This window comes from Cnephaeus nilssonii (assembly GCF_951640355.1).
Source record: "Cnephaeus nilssonii genome assembly, chromosome: 11".
Taxonomy (NCBI): Eukaryota; Metazoa; Chordata; class Mammalia; order Chiroptera; family Vespertilionidae; genus Cnephaeus; species Cnephaeus nilssonii.
In genome coordinates, this window is record NC_137082.1 from 32,025,945 (window position 1) to 32,043,846 (window position 17,902).

General features: G+C 39.2%; 1 protein-coding gene across 3 annotated transcripts in view; it reads right to left on the reverse strand.

Moving 5' to 3' along the window:
• Positions 1-856: 856 nt before the first annotated feature.
• Positions 857-17,902, reverse strand: part of RAD21L1 (RAD21 cohesin complex component like 1) — a gene marked incomplete at both ends in the record, with an annotated part of 29,418 nt that continues 12,372 nt past the window's right edge. Inside the window, 6 exons of one of the 3 annotated variants that reach the window (XM_079785313.1) lie at positions 857-1,045; positions 6,185-6,262; positions 13,515-13,598; positions 15,796-15,920; positions 17,323-17,422; positions 17,659-17,885. In XM_079785313.1, the coding sequence (XP_079641439.1) occupies positions 857-1,045; positions 6,185-6,262; positions 13,515-13,598; positions 15,796-15,920; positions 17,323-17,422; positions 17,659-17,885 (803 nt within the window). Of the gene's footprint in view, positions 1,046-6,184; positions 6,281-13,514; positions 13,602-15,795; positions 15,921-17,322; positions 17,423-17,658; positions 17,886-17,902 lie in introns of all 3 variants that reach the window. The other 2 variants (XM_079785312.1, XM_079785311.1) reach the window with 2 other exon arrangements.

Below are 17,902 nucleotides of genomic sequence, written 5' to 3' on the forward strand. Positions count from 1 at the left end.
AAGAAACATACTTAGTTTTACTGACACATGAGTGGTGATTATAATAACCATTGAGTAGTGAACAAAAAGGTTAAATGACCTATAAATAGACTGACTAACAGCCACTCAGATAAGTTAAAACAAAGATGAATTTTATAACTCTTCAATTAAGATATTCGATTGAAAACCACGGAACTCGGTCACATCAAGGATGATTGCATTTGAATCAAATAAGTTATTGTCTGGCCCTAGCTGGTTAGGCTCAGTGGATAGAGCATCAGTCCGTGGACTGAAGGGTCCAGTGGGTTCAATTCTGGTCAAGGGCACATGCCCAGGCACGGGTTCAATCCCCAGTAAGGGGCATGCAGGAGGCAGCCAATCAATGATTCTCTCTCATCATTGATGCTCCTATCTCTCTCTCCCTTCCTCTCTGAAATAAATAAAAATGTAAAAATAAGTAAATTATTGTCTGTGGGGAAATAAAAAAGTATTAATTATTAATTAGTCCCATAAATTTAAAATAAATATTCCAATGTAAAGTAGCCTTTTAATAACATCCTTGAATGTTTGCTGAAGGCATATAATATTTTCAAAATGTATTCTAAATGCAACATTCAAGTCAGGGAAATGGTACATGCTATACATTCAAGTCAGCTAAGTTAAAACTATTACTCAGCTATAATTTAGTATTTCTGTGAACCTATACGTTTCCAGCTCTGGCTATGATTATTCTGAACTTACAAAGAAGAAAGGGGAGTTTGGCTTGTCTATGAAAGGGATCAGACCTTCAGCTGCTTCCAGGCGGCTGCTGCATTAAATCGAACAATATATACAGAAATTCCAATGATGACATAAATCTTCATGTTCTGAATTTCCTTCATATTTTATGGAACATTGGTCCCACTGTAGCTATAATATCTGCATAGGGGGCACTCTGGCTCAGCTCAATAGCCCGCTGTTTTTTTAGGACAAGAAAGCTATAAAATCTGGCAGCAGCTTGTTTTCGGTCACTATTTCTGCAGAGAGTCATCAGACTAAAGTACTTCATTCCTGTCTTGTGGGATTCCTGGGAAAAGAATTAGAAAAGAGAAAAGGAAAGGCAAACAAGGTCATTAGAAGTAGAGCAGGCTTGTGCATGCACAATGAACAACAAAATACTGGCATAATCCTTACACGGAGAAATGCAAATGACTCATGAGTAAGCTTAAAAACCATATAGGTCATTGAGCACAAGCTTGGTTCATTGAGAAATGCATGCAAAAGAACTCTAAAGCGTTATACAAATTCCTAATGTGTTATACAAATGTTAGGTCTTTTAAAAAATTGATGTTAACATAAATGGCTCCTGTGGAAAGTGTAATTAATTTAGACTTGCAGGGAGAAAAAAAGCCACAGGACTTTGGGAGGCTCCTAATGCAATGAAGATTATAAGCTATCCGGCTTCTCGTCCTTAAAGGCACTGGGGGATGGTGGTGACGATGAAATTCTAGTAGTAAATATAGAATTCTATTTGTATATCTCAGTAATAGGGCAATATCACTATATACACATCTCCCAGTTTCTTTGCACAGGTTAAAAAGATCTTGGTTTCATCACAGGGTACCTGTGAACCTACTAGAAAAAAATGAGGTAAAATAAAGTGTTTAAATTATGGATGAAGAGAACTCCTTTTATGAAGACTTGTACTTGGTATCAGATTCCTAGAATAGAAGTACACTTTTTAGTTAGAAATGCTGGCCATGTTTCCCTGTGAGTACTGTACTTCTTGGATAGTTATGAAGCATTTTTAGAAATATCATATACAAGTATATATTTTTTTACCAGTTCATACCATTTAACAAATTAATAAGCTAAATACTTTATCTCAACCAAAGAAGTGGCCCAGGTTTGGCAACCTTTCAGAGAGGGCATGACAAGCCTTCGTTTATTCCTGCTCTTGAGGAGATACGATGTGAGCTAGGTGGCTTTCTCCCCTGGGAGAGAGCAGGGACAGCCCTTCCAGTTTCAAGAATCCATTGAAAACCACTCTGAGTGGACAAATACGTAAGGTTAAACAATGCGCTTATTCTGTTCCCTCCAGAAACCCCTCTAAAATGAAGGAAAAGAAATAAAAGGTAACAAAGAAAGGAAATAAAGACAAAGGAAGTGGAAGACTGATGGACTTTGCAGAGTGGAGAAAGCTGAAACCCAAGTGCCTACAGGGAGGAAAGCCAACAAAAAGCACGCCAATTTGAGCTATGGAACCTTTGGGAACCTCGGGGATTAGAGGCAACAGTATATGATGAGCTGGAGATATGGAGTGAAGCTGAAAACAGGAGAATTTCTTGAAAGTCTACTTGGGAGCTGTTAGACCCTCAGGTCCACTCCACCACTTCACAGAACCAAGACACAGCTATGCCCTAGCAGGCTATTTCCCCTGGGAGAGAGCAGGGACAGTCCTTTCAACTTTAAGAACCCTTTTGAAAAATAATACCCTGAGGGGACAAATGTGCAAGACTGAACATACGTGCCACTCTGTTTCCCCCAGAAACCTCTCTAAAATGAAAGAGGCAGGAAGATGCTTTTCTGGAGACACCAACCATTGGGATGAGACTCTAGCCTCGGGACACCAGGCACTGTGGATGGTAGAGAAGTGTCAAACCACAGACGAGGGGTAAGTGTAATCTGTACTCTAAACAATAAGAGAGTCAGCCTCTCCCTGACCCACTTTTGGTTCCCAAAACATGGGCATCATGCTTATACATGCTAGGCAGTAGATGTGAGGATTAAGCTGGGAAAACTGTCCATTTTGAGAAAAAAACACCTATAGATAATGACATCAGTGTGTGTGTGTCTGGGGCGGGGAGAGTGGAACCACCCAATTACCTCATGATGAAGACCACAAGTCTGCAAGCACCACCCATCCTATATAATAAAAGGCTAATATGCAAATCGACCGAATGGTGGAACGACTGGTCACTATGACGCACACTGACCACCAGGGGGCAGACGCTCAATGCAGGAGCCGCCCCCTGGTGGTCAGTGTGTTCCCACAGTGGGGGAGCGGGCCTAAGCCATCAGTCGGACATCCCTCGAGGGCTCCCAGACTGCGAGAGGGCACAGGCCAGGCTGAGGGACCCTCCTCCCCCCTCCCTGCACGATTTTGTGCACCAGGCCTCTAGTGCTTATATAACTTTAAATCAGATTTTGGTGTTTCACTCTTAAATAAAACAGGTAACCTAAGGTCTATCAGACATTTGAGTAAAATTTATGACATTCAAGAGCAAAAATGAAAGAATTCAAGAGAATACTAAGGAAACGGAGATAATGCAGGGAGCAAAAGAAAATGATAACCTCTAAAAGTTAAGAAAAGAGACTACGTCTGTAAAAAATGATTAAAATGACATGAGAGAAAGCAGAGCAGTGGCTTGCTTGGGGATGGGAGAGATGGGACAAGGGATTATCAAGAGGCACAAGGAAACTTTTTGGGATTGTACATATGTGCACTATCTTTTTTTGTGTTGTTAATCCTCACCCGAGGATATTTTTCCATTGATTTTTATTTTTATTTATTTATTTTTTAAATATATTTTATTGATTTTTTACAGAGAGGAAGGGAGAGGGATAGAAAGCTAGAAACATCGATGAGAGAGAAACATCGACCAGCTGCCTCCTGCACACCCCCTACCGGGGATGTGCCCGCAACCAAGGTACATGCCCTTGACCGGAATCGAACCCGGGACCCTTCAGTCCGCAGGCCGACGCTCTATCCACTGAGCCAAACCGGTTTTGGCTTCCATTGATTTTTAGAGAGAGTGGAAGAGAGGGAAAGAAAGAGAGAAACATTGATGTGAGAGAAACACATCGATTGGTTGCTTCTTGCACAAGCCCCAACCAGGACCAGGGCTCGAGGAGCTTGCAACCAAGGTACATGCCCTTGGCTGGAATCGAACCCGGGACCCTTTGGTCCATAGGCCAATGCTCTATCCACTGAGCCAAACCGGCTAGGGCCATATGTTCACTATTTTGATTGTGGTGATCGTTTCACAGGTATATACATATACCAAAACTTATCTAACTGCATACTTTAAATAGGTATGGGTTCTTGTATATAGTACCTCAATAAAGCTGTTAAAACAAAATAAGTAATAAGATTAGGATGCTATAAAACAAACAAATAAAACCCCACCTAAAACCTAAGAAAAAACTCCTAGAAAACAAACAAAAAAAAAAAAGGTAAAAGCAGAAATAAAATTCAATAGACTGGAAGATAAAGTTGAAGAAATCTCCTAAACAGTAGAAAAAACAACAACAAAGGAAATTAATAAAGGGGAGATACAAGATTTTTTAAAAATTGAAGGTGCAATTTAGGAGATCCTGCATCTGACCCCCCTGGTCCCATTGGGCAGTCCAGAAAGAGAGGATAGATTAACAACAAGGAGAAAATCCAAGAAAAAAAAATTCCCTAGAACTTAAGGGCATGAACTTTCAGAATAAAAAACCTGCTATACGCTCAGAACAATAAATGAAAAAAGGTTCACACCAACGCACATCATCATGAAATTTCAGACCAATACGGATAAAGAAAAGATCTAAAAGTTTCCGGAGAGAAAATAAAGGTCACTTACAAGGATCACCAACCAAACAGCATCTGACTTTTCAATAACAACCAAGAAGCCTAGAAATGTTACAAAAGCCTTTAACATCTGAGAGATAACATTTTCAAACTATGTTCAAAGACAACCAAACAAGTTAAAGGTAAAATAAAGAAATTTTCAGTCTTGTATGTAGGGTCTCCTATGCACTCCTGATCTCAGGAAATTATGAGAGGATGCTAGCCAAAAGGAAGATCCAAGTGCCAGGAAACAGAGGAATCAACATAGGAAAGAGACAAAGGAATCCCATGTTATGGTAGAGGAATGTCCCAAGACAAAAACTGTGGGGCAGACCTAGAGAGCAACTAATCCAGAGTAGAACAAAAGGATGATGAGCTCCAGGAGGAATGGCTTCAAGAAAAATAAAATGAATGGATATATAGACACTAGGAAAAAGAAAAAAAAATAATGATTACCTACCCCCTTCATACAGTTGACAAGAAAATAAATGTAATTACACTATGAAGTTTCAATGTGAACTAATTTTTAACATAGTCTTTGTGGCAGCAACTGCTGGTTGTCCCTTGATATCCATTCTCCTCTTCTTCCATGGTAAAAGAATTATTACCTGGGCCCAAGATTGTCAGACAAGGACTACATTTCCCAGCGAGATGTGACAAGGTGACTAAGAGCTGGTCAATGAAATGAGAAAAATGATACACACAATAACTGGGTTGTGCCCTTAAAGAAAACTTTGCTGCTGACTGGAATGCAGCAAAGCCATTTTGGATCATGAGGACCAAGAAAATGGGATAAAGGGAAAGGTTTGTGAGAACAGCGGCCATGCCAGATGGTACTTTTACCTGAGAGACAAAAAAAAAGTCTATCTTTTTAAGCCACTGATATTTAGCCTCTCTGTCACAATCAAACCTGCTTTATAACTATTACAATTATACTAGTAACATTGTAAGCACTGAATACGGGGCTAAAATATACTGAGGAGGGGTGAGATGTAATTAAGCTGAATTTTCATTAGAAAGAAGTAAATACATAATATTTAAAGCTAAAATATCAAGAAAGAGCATTAAAATAAGTCATTAGAAATATGGACATAAATACTAAAAGAAACAGCTTAATATAGTTTCTTTTGGTGAGCAGGACTTAGGGATAAGAAGCGGGAGGGCAAAGGACTTCTGTGTTTCCTTTTCAGCCTCATAGCATAGTACTATTAAACTTTCAAAATTACATACATGTATTTTTTGATAAAAATATGTTAAATTTTAAAATTATGGTTCACTCTTAAACTGTTATAAATTAAGTTCCACGTTGAATATTTGTTAATAGTATGCTAAAAATAAGAATGGGACATAAAATAGATGTATAGGGCATGAGAATGGGTAAGAAAGTTGCTTAGAGCTTCTAATTAGAAATGTTTTGATGTAGGCACAAAAAACAGACTCCCATATTTAGCCTTGCATATATTGCTCAAAATCATCTCACTCTAGTAAATCTGGCCTCAATAAAAACATAATGAAAAATGGTTTCATTTTTACTAACCTCTAAAAAACTGAAGTTAACATTTTACTCATTTTTAAAAATAAAAATAGGGTTAACAAACCCTACCATCTTACCCGCAAATCATTTAACAGCCGAAGTGTTCTTCGATTCCATCTCTTTGCCTCAATATTTTGTTCATTTTCCAATGACTCCTGTTTGAATGATTGGTAAAATATTTCATTTAACCAAATTTTACTGAATGTTTACTATTTGTCAGGCATAGTGGTAGCTGCTACAAGAAACACAATTATAACACCGGGCCTTGCCAAATAAGGAGTGATTAAGAGAGAACAAGACTAGAATTCAAATATAGATCAACCTCTGTAGTATTACGTCTATACTCCCCAGGTTACCTTCTTTTCATTAAAATTGGTATTAAATTTATTGGGGTGACTGGTTAATCAAATTATATAGGTTTCAGATGTACAATTTTATAATACTTTACCTGTATACTGTATTGTGTGTTCACAACCCCAAGTCAAGTCTCCTTCCATCGTCACTTATCCTCCCTTTACTCTCTTCTACCTCCCCCCACACCCATCTTTCCCCTCTGGTAATCACAATACTGTTGTCTGTGATTAGGAGGTTGTTTTTTTTTTTTTGTTTGTTTGTTTGTTTTTGCTTAATCCCTTTATCTTTTTCACCCAGCCCACCACCCCCATACCCCTCTGACAGATGTCAATCTGTTCTCTGTATCTATGAGTCTGCTTCTATTTTTTAATTTATTTTTTATTTTTGTTAATCCTCACCCGAAGATATTTTCCCATTGATTTTTAGAGACAGTGGAAGGGGGGGGGGCGCGGGGAGAGAGACAGAGAGAGAGAGAGAGAGAGAGAGAGAGAGAGAGAGAAACATCAATGTGAGAGAGAGACAGACACATTGACTGGTTGCCTCCTGCTTGTGTCCCGACTGGCTGGACTGGGGCTGGAGCCTGCAACCCAGGTACGTGTCCTTGACCAGGAATCAAACCTAAGACTGTTCAGTGTGCAGGCCGATGCTCTAACCACTTGGAAACACCAGCCAGGGCAAGTCTGTTTCATTTTGTTGATGGTTTCCTTTGCTGTGCAAAAACTTTTTAGTTTGATGTAGTCCCATTTGTTTATTTTTTCTTTTGTTTCCCTTGTCTGAGGAGATATATCAGAAAAAATATCTCTATGAGAAATGTCCAATATTTTACTGCCAGTGTTTTCTTCTAGGATTTTTATGCTTTCAAGGCTAACACGTAAGTCCTTTATCTATTTTGAGTTTATCTTGTGTACGGTATAAGAAAAGTGGTCCAATTTCATATTTTTGCAGTTATCTGTTCAATTTTCCCAACACAATTTATTGAATAGAGACCAGTGGTCGCCAACCTTTTGGATCTCACGGACCACCAGTGGTCCACAGACCACCGGTTGGCGACCACTGGAATAGACTGTCTTTACTTCATTGCATGTTCTTGCCTCTTTTGTCAAACATTTTTAAAATATATATGTTTTTATTGATTTCAAAGAGAAGAAGGGAGAGGGAGAGAGAGACAGAAACACCAATGATGAGAGAGTGTTATTAATTGGCTGCCTCCTGCACATCCCCTACTGGGGATTGAGCTGCAACATGGGCATGTGACCTGATCAGGAATGGAACCATGAACTTCTGATTTATTGGGCAACACTCAACCACTGAGCCACACTGGCCAGGCTGTCAAATACTAATTGACCATAAAGATGTGGGTTTATTCTGGGCTCTCTATTGTGCTCCATTGATTTATATGTCTGTTTTTATGCCAGCACCATGCAGTTTTGATTATGATGGCCTTGTAGTATAGTTTGATATCAGGTAGTGTGATTCCTCCAACTTTGTTCTTTCTCAAGATTGCTGTGGCTACTCGGAGTCTTTTGTGTTCCATATAAATTTTTGGAATATTTGTTCTAGTTCTGTGAAATACACCATTGGAATCTTGATAGGAATTGCATTGAATCTATAGATTGCTTTGGATAGTATGGACATTTTAATGATGTTAATTCTTCCTGTCCATGAACACAGTACATGCTTCCACTTATTTGTATCTTCTTCAATGTATTTCTTCAGTGTCTTATAATTTTCTGAATACAGATCTTTCACATCCTTGGTAAAATTTATTCCTAGGTATTGTTTCTTTTAATACAATTGTAAATTGGATTGTTTTCTTACTTTTCCTTTCTGATAATTCATTATTGATGTATATAAATGCAACTGATTTCTGGATATTTATTTTGTATCTTGCTACTTTAAAGAATTCATTTATCAGTTCTGGTAGTTTCTTGGTGGAATCTTTAGAGTTCTACATATACAGTATCATGTCATCTGCCCTAGGCAATCTTCTGATAAGGGGCCCCAGTGTAGGAGATTTCGCTGACTTTACTGGTAATGCATCCAGGGCATTGGACCCTTGCTTTGAAAAACAGTCAGCAAAGATCACCACTTTTAGCTAGGACTTATTTCAGCTCTGGTTAATTTAACTCAGTTAACAGGAGTAAACATAAAGCTATAAAAAAACTGCCTTGTTGCCCTAGCCGGTATTGCTCAGTGGATAGAGCGTCGGCCTGCGGACTGAAAGGTCCCAGATTCGATTCCAGCCGGTCAAGGGCATGTACCTTGGTTGCGGGCACATCCCCAGTAGGGGGTGTGCAGGAGGCAGCTGATCAATGTTTCTAACTCTCTATTCCTCTCCCTTCCTCTCTGTAAAAATCAATTATATATATATATATATATATATATATATATATATATATATATATATATATATATATATATACATACACACACACACACTGCCTTATAAAGGCCTTTATCTGAACTTGGTGATACAGCTCTTAACAATAACTGATGTTTAGTAGTTTGTGTACAATTGGGTTAGAAACCTTTCAGATTTTGAGGGTGCCTTGTCCAAAAGAGATCAACCAACTGCCTATTGTTATCTGAACAGATTCATTCTTTTCTGTTTTTAAACCTCCAGCAATACCTCAGTATTGAAAAACTGTAAAGTTGAAATCCCTTCACAGGAGCCCACTCTAAGCCCTTATCAACTAACATCTTATGAGCTGAGAACAGAACTGGACATAAGAAAGGTGCTGTTGAATCTGATAAAAAAGCAGGCCTACAAAGAGTTGGGGGAAGGAAAGTGGCCCAAATCTGACCTACTTTATACTTTTTCCCTAGGCTAGCTCTGACCATGCAACACAACAGCATCTGTGTCACCCTTTTCATGGATTCACTGCATGTCTCTGGAGACTGGGCACTTCCTAAAAGTGCTTTCAATTACATGGACTCCAAGGTGATTTCAGAAAATTCCAGAATATTCTGTATGATATTTTATTCTTTTAAAAAAATATTTTCTATTGATTTCAGAGAGGGAGAGAGAAAAAAACCTCAATAATGAGAGGGAATCATTGATCGGCTGCCTTCTGCATGCCCCTATTGGGGATCGAGCCTGCAACCTGGGCATGTGCCCTTGACCGGAATTGAACTGGGACCCTTCAGTCAGCAGGCCAACACTCTATCTGCTGAGCCAAACCAGCCAGGGCCTGTCTGACATTTTAAATTATTTGAGGCTAAGGGGACTGCTGAGTCCCCATCCCCACCAGCTTTTATGGCTTCCCGATCCTACCTATGCTGTATCCTTTCTTACATTCCAAAGAGAATTTGAAAATATGGTCACTTTATTCTGAAAAGTTTTCCCAATCCCTCCAGTTACAATGGATGTTTATTCCTTTCTGGTCTGTTCTTGGATAAATGAGCTCATCCAATTACTAATGTTGATTTTTATTGTTAAATACACAAAATGCTATTTTTCAAATGTAGAAAGCAATGGTCCAACCCTTTGTTAAAGATCCATGAGACTGAAGCTTGACCTATATTGCACAACTAAACTAACCAGGAAAAGGCTCAGAAGAAATAGTTTGTGTGCTTTGCTGAATGAAGCCTGTCCACTTGATCTATCTGGACACCCTACAACTGAATCCTTTGTGTAGAAAGCCCAGTGGATTATTAAAACAGCTGAACTTGTGCTGTGTTGTGGTTTGCTCAAAAATAACCTGTGTCTATAGAGGCAAAGAGAAAAGAGAACATAAATCAACCCACTTCAGGCTCAGCTATTTAAATGTTTCAGGTAAAAAGTTCAGGTATTTATTCTGCTCTAGATTATCCAGAGAATTCAGTCTCTTTCCCACCTATGAAAAAAATTAATCTAATAACCTTAGAACTCATCATAATGATTATTTAAAATATCAAGCATTCAATGTTTTGATATTATTTACCAATAAACTTCTGCTAAAATTTATTACAATCTTAAAAATGCTTTTAGCATTCTGGACAAAAACTAAAGAAAGAAGATAATAATATATATTGAGTTAGGCAGGCCAAACATTACTTCTAGCTTTGCCTTTTTTGTGATTCTGTGATTTCATTTTTTATTTATCAAATTAGTAAAGGCTAAAAAAATAATAGGGTACATCTGTAGGAAAACAAGCCCTTTCATGTACTCCTGATAAATATGTAAGTTGATAAAATTCTTAAAAAAAACACCCCAATTTGTCAATATATATCAAGAGTTCTAAAAATGATCATACTCTTTGCTCTAATAATTTCATATCATGAAGTAACTGTAGAGGTGCAGACAGATCTATATAGCCTGGGATGTTCACTGCAGCATTATTTATAACTAGAGGCCTGGTGCACGGATTTGTGCACCGGTGGGTGGGGTCCCTCAGCCTGGCTGCGGAATCGGGCTGAAACCAGCTCTCCAACATCCCCTGAGGGGTCCTGGATTGTGAGCGGGTGGTTCTTGAGTGACACACCCCAGAATTGGGCTCCCTCCTCTCTGGTTCCCTGTGTGTCACTCGAGAGCTGCAGCTCCTGCATTGAGCATCTACCCCCTGGTGGTCAGTGTGCGTCATAGCTACCAGTAGGAGCATCTGCCCCCTGGTGGTCATTGCGTGTCATAGCTACTGGCCAGTCAGCTGGTCACTTAGGCTTTTATATATATAGGTAGTTTTGCTATTGACCTGTGGCCCCTTGAGCAGGCTATCTTCTTTCTCTGATCTTTACAAGTCTTATATAGATATAGGCTTTAAGCCATATAATCTTTTGGGAAAAAGATTCCCATACATTTTTTGATAAATATAGCAAAACTAGAGGCCCGGTGAATAAAATTCATGCACGGGGCCGGGGGGAAGGTCCCCTCAGCCCAGCCTGCACCCTCTCCAATCTGGGACCCCTCGGGGGATGTCCGACTGCTGGTTTAGGCCCAATTCCAGGGATCAGGCCTAAACCAGCAGTCAGACATCACTTTCACAATCCTGGACCACTGGCTCCTAACCGCTCACCTACCTGCCTACCTGATCACCCCTAACCACCTCTGCCTGCTGGCCTGATTGCCCCTAACTGCCCCCCCTGCCAGCCTGGTCACCCCTTACTGCCGCCCCCTTCTGGCCTGGTCGCCCCCAACTGCCCCCCCTGCTGGCCTGGTCGCCCCTAACTGCCCCCTGCTCCCAGCCAGGTCACCCCTAACTGCCCCCCCTGCCACCCTGGTCACCCCTTACTGCCTCCCCTGCCAGTCTGGTTGCCTCTAACGGCCCCCTTACTGGCCTGGTCACCCCATGCAGCCTGCTGTTCGGTCATTTGGTTGTCCCTCACTAACCCCCCTGCCAGCCTGGTTGCCCCACAAAGCCTGTTCGGTAGTCCGTCCAGTTGTTTCAGTCGTGATGGCCCCTGGCTTTTTATATATATGGATTTCCTTTTTTAATCATTTAAAATTTTTTCAATTACAGTTGACATACACGATTATATTAGTTTCAAGTGTACACCCCACTGATTAGACATTACATAACTTACTAAGTGATCAACCAGATAAATCTTGTATCCATCTGACACCATACTTAGTTATTAGAATATTATTGACTATATTCCCTATGCTGTGCTTTACATCCCCATGACTATTCTGTAATAACCAATTTGTACTTCTTAATCTCTTCACCTTTTTCACCTAATCCCCTCCCTTCTATCAACCATCAAAATGTTCTCTGTATCTATGAGTCTGTTTCCATTCTGCTTGTTCGTTTATTTTGTCTTTTACATTCATTTGTTGATAGATATGTATTTATTGCCACTTTATTGCTCATATTTTTAATTTTCTTCTTTTTTTTTAAAGAAGACCCTTTAACATTTCATACAATACTGGTTTGGTGGTGATGAACTCCTTTAGCTTTTTCTTATCTGGGATTTCTTTATCGGTCCAGCTCTTGCCCTGATGGCAGACAATTCAGTTCCTCTCCACATGTCCCTGGTGCCTTTCAAGCTGCTATCCCAGTGCTGGAGTTCAGAGAGAGTCCGAGTAAGTCAGTGTGTGGGTCCTTTAAGAGGAACTGCCTGGTACTCTAGTAGCCCTCCCTTTCCCTTAGCTTCAATCCCTGCTGTATTTGTTGTTGTTATTATTGGTTAATCCTCACCTGAGGATATTTTTTCCATTGATTTTTAGAGAGAGTTGAAGTGAGGGAGGGAGGGAAGAAAGGAATAAGGGAGAGACAGAGACAGGAGGAGAAACAGAGAGAGAGATGTGAGACACACTGATTGGCTGCCTCCTGCATGCACCAGGGGATCAAACCTACAACTCAGGTATGTGCCCTTGACCAGGAATCAAACCCAAGACTCTTCACTGTGCAGGCCTACGCTCACTTGAGGCAATCCCTGCTGGTTTTTACAGCCGAAACGTATGGGACTTCCCTTCCTGGAACTGGAACCCTGGGTTGGGGGGCCTGGTTGGAGCTGGGACCTCTTGCTCCTCAGCCAAGATATCCCTCCTGATTTTATCTGCCAGACATGGATGTGGGATCAGCTGGTTCTGCATCTCCATCCCTCCTACCAGTCTCAGTGTGGCTTCTTCTTTAATTCCCTAGTTGTAGGACTTTCATTCAGCCAGATTTCAGTCAGTTCTGAATGATGGTTGTTCTATAGTTTAGTTGTAATTTTGTGGTTGAGGCAGGATGAGAGTACTGCATTTACCTATACCACCATCTTGACCAGAAGTCCCCCAAAGTAAAATTTCCAATGCCCTAGGCCACACCCCTACTATAACTCTTTCTCTAGAGATTTTATAAGAATAACTTAAAACAGTGATTGTCAACCTTTTTAATCTGTTACTACTTTTGATAAGCATAAATTCTCACAGCTTCCTTTAAAATTATTTGAAGTTTCAAATTAAAAAGGCAAAGCAATTCTGAAATTGTATTATCAAACGGCTCACACACACATTTGTTGAGATAACTAATATGAATTATAATTTTAGAAAGTAACATTATAACTCTAAAAACCAATTTTTAGGTAAATAAGGTGTTGGACATTTAGGAACAAAGTTTTTAAGAACATTTCCAAGACTATACATATATTTACCGATTCAACTGAACAATTTTCAATTCCTTGTGTCAAGGTAACATTCATTAAAGAGGATTCCTCAGCAGCCAGCGAAACAATATCCTGCTAAAGCAAATTAGAAAAAAATAGGTAAGTTATCACAGTAGTAGTCATCATCACAGGAACAATCTCATTTTGTTAAATGTTTTAATCACATGAATGCTCATTTATAAAACGAATTTAAAATACTATATCCCAGGTAGGCTGCCTCCACCTTAAATATTCCTGTTTTCCACATGCCTCCTACAAAAGAAGAACTTGCATGCCCCTGCCCCCTTGCTTCCTATCTTTGTCACTCCCATTTCTCTTGCCACTGCAGATCTCATGTCAAAAGTCTGTGCTGCTGTGTGGCTGAGGTCACTTTCCTTTGAAGCATTTTATCTAGCCCCAGTCCCCTACCTCTATTCTCATGCCAGTACCAGGTGGCAGAATGAGGAGATCTGCAAGCAGAGAGAGTGAGAATGAGGAAAGGGGTATTACTATCCCCACCTAGGGCCATGACAGGATTCGTACCACCACTGCTGGAGCTGTCACTGGCAAAAGGGAAGAAAAACTATATCCAGAAGGGGAGCAGAGACATAAAGGAAGACGGAAAGAAAGAAAGCCAGGAATTCTTCATTTCCCATCCTCTCCCCTTTTCATTGAGCTGTCAGCCTTTTTCATCTTCAACCCATCGCCAAGCTTCATACCCCAGGTGTCTGTCATCGATGATCTTGACTAAGTTAGGAGCTTCCTACAACAGTTTCTTACTTGATTTTTTCACTTCAGTTTTAAAAAACTTTAGTGAATATAAGGAGTTGCATTTTATTATTTAATATACATATTTGTGGAAACATGTTTTTCTCTTGTAACTTTTATGAATATTCTACATTTTAGATACTCTCACTTCTTCAGTTACTCTACATAAAAATTCTGTTTTATGAAGAGTTGAAAATGATTAATTAGGATCAATATTTTCCTGTCCCTTCATACTGATTGTTTTCTCATTCCTGACTATATTTCACATCTGTTTACCATTTTTGGAAGCAGAATAAGAATGAAATTGAAGGTTAAAGCATGAGCATAGTAAAAGTTCAAAAAAACAGTGCATCAATCTTTTTCCTTCACTCCAAGCACTTGGGAAAATCAATTAAATTTTTTTTTTATTGATTTCAGAGAGGAAGGGAGAGGGGAGAGTTAGAAACATCAATGATGAGAGAGAATAATTGATTGGCTGCCTCCTGCATGCCCCCTACTGGGGATGGAGCCCACAACCTGGACATGTGCCCTTGACTGGAATTAAACCCGGGACCCTTCAGTCCACAGGTCGACGCTCTATCCACTGAGCCAAACCAGCTAGAGTGAAATCAATTTTATTAATGTTAAAAAGGTCATAAACTAAACAAGCTTGCTTAATCCCAGTTTTCAGTAGTTGTGCTCTAAGAAATGCCTGAGCCCAAATAAAGAAGAGAGTAGTATCCCAGTATCTCAATATCCAGTATGTTATCTAATATTTAGTAAAACACATTCTCTTTTAATGCATTATGAAATTGTCTTTCCTTCCAGGGCATTCAGTTTCAATGTGGGCTGACTCTGAATTCCCAGAGTGGTTATCAGAGTACAGTGATGATGGGACAGAGCAGAACAGCACTGGTTTATTTTTATTTGGTATGGCTATAATATTTACATTTGTACAGCCAATAAAGTGACAATTGAAAAAAAATATTTTATAGTACATTGTTTCCAACTATGTTTTCAAATAACAATGTTTTTCAAGTAAAAGTTATGTCTTCAAATAAAGAAATGTTTAAAATTTTATTTTGGTCATGGAATCTCTAGATAGTCTTTCAGATACAAAGCTAAGGTAACTGGTGGGTCCAAAACATACTATTCTTAAAGGAGGGAAGGGTGAATTTAGATCAAAATCAAAACACAGGTATATTGTCTAGAGTCCTAAAAGATTCCATGACAGACCGGGGCCTAGTAGTATTCCCGGCATATAACCAGATTCAAGTACAATCACTTATTTAATGCACCACACAAAATACTATTTCAGTATGAAACTACTTTTCTTGTGATTATCCTAAACTTCTAGAAAATACTGTTCTACAGATGAAAATCACGTTTTATCCTGTAGTACTGCTACATACTAAAGAAATTACAGGATAGTATGAGATGAAAATATACACTATAAATGTAAGAAGATAGTAATTAGTCTCAACATTCCTTTAATATATATTGTCAGAAAAATAATATCTTTATGATTCTCTGGTTAACTTACCTCAGAGCTAATATTTTTATTAGTATCCTCATGAAAGCTATAATTAGATCCCTCAGTCACATCCTTCCAAGTTTTGGGTTGACTTAACACTTGCTGGGAATTTGAACCTTTCATCATGGAGGTCTCTGAATTATTAAGGAAGTAAAAAAGATTTCACCAAAATATTTTTCCAACTTAAATTCAAATATGATTGTTATAAAAGAAAACTGACACTGTAATCCATTTAAACAAGTGTGTACAAACTATGTCACATATTTATCTTCCCTTTCCTCACATCTGCCACTTTTTCACCTCCACTCCCCATCCTGCACCAACTATCTCCTCAGCACTTACCCCCATACATTTACTCACAGACAACATGGACAGTTCAAGCCCACTTATTAGTAGTATATCATTCAGTGGATTTTTTTTTTTATTGTCTAAAGTCTTACATATGTCTCCTTTTTCTCCAATTGACCCCCCACCCCAGCCATTCCCACCCCAGGCAAGCCCCCACCGCCCCAGTGTCTGTGTCCATTGCTTATGCTAATATGCATGTATACAAGTCCTTTAGTTGCTCTCTAACCCCCTCCCCTACCATTTGTCTCTAGATCGATCTATTCTTGTTCATCAAATTATGTTGATCATTATATCCCACATATGAGTGAGATTATGTGATATTTATCTTTCTCCAACTGGCTTATTGTAATGATTTCAGGAAAGGTGATCAGGAAGCAGAGGCTCACTCATCACATAAGTTGGTTTTATTACCTATCTATATAAAACCCTGATATGCAAATAGACCAAATGGCAGAATGACCAGCAGAAAGACTAGTTGCTATGGCACGTACTGACCACCAGGGGGCAGGCGCTCAATGCAGGAGCTGCCCCCAGCCTGCAGGTCCCAATGGCGGTGGGGGGTGGGGCCGGCAAGCGGGTGGTGCCAGACCAAGGCAGGTGAGAGCAGGGGCCCCAATCACCCTGCCAGTCACCCCATAGATCAGCCCTGATCACCAGCCAGGCCTAGGGACCCTACCCATGCATGAATTTCGTGCACTGGCCTCTAGTTCCTTTATAATAGTCACAATAATAATCAGCAACTGTTAATACTCCATGTATCCTCTGGGTGTATGGAAATATCTGTCTCAGGTTAACTATATTGTTTAAATGCTATTCTTATCACTAAGTGACTTTTTTTCATGTTGTTTTAAAGTGAAACATTATCCTACTAGATATGAAAATTTTCTTTGTTGGAGGTTTGTGAATACTGCCTTTGGAGTGGAGGCAGTGGGAAGGTGTGGGATTAAGAGTAGTACACACTGTATATAAACTTCATCTTTTTATGTAGCTTTGTGGACAAAAATTAATCCACAAAGCTGAAAAATACAATGCTTACATAACAATTTCTTTTAAATTCAAATATTCTTCTAGAGATAGCATTTATAGTTTAGAATATAAAGATGGATCCCATTCTCATTTTGAAATGTAAAAGGAAATTTTTGTTTCTGCAACGTTCCCCTCAACATCAACAGAATTAGGATGTCTTACCTACTATGTTTCTGCCCCCCATTTCTTCCCTTATTGATTCCTTTTGTCTCAATTTTCTTCCAAGTTTAAAGCCAGAAGACAGAAAGCATTTTGTAAACAACTGTAAAAATACACATTTTTGTTTCGAGATTTTGTGCAAGTAAATCAATCCAATAAATACAAGCAGATATGCTAAAAAGTCAAAATTATAATTCATGCACACACATCCAGCAAATTAATTAAAAATAAGAAGGTATTTTTTTACAAGTTTAAGTTCTTGATTATATGAGTGTAAATATGTATGTATTTATTTATAACTAAACATTGCCCCCATGTAAAAGGATGGAAAACTATTACCATTTTCAGTTCAGTATGAATCAAATCCTGGGTAGCAGATGACAGAAGTGTATCCACTCCTCCCCTTGTTTTCCACATCATCAGTCTTTGGGTAGGAGGCGCAAGTTCCAAAACCATGAGAGTGTCAGCAAAGAAAGTAAGCTGTTTATGCATAGTTATGCTACTGATCTCCTTGACGGGATCTATGAGCAATTTCCTCTTTTTGTTTTTCCTTTTCCAGGCAATATCTACATATAAGAAATAG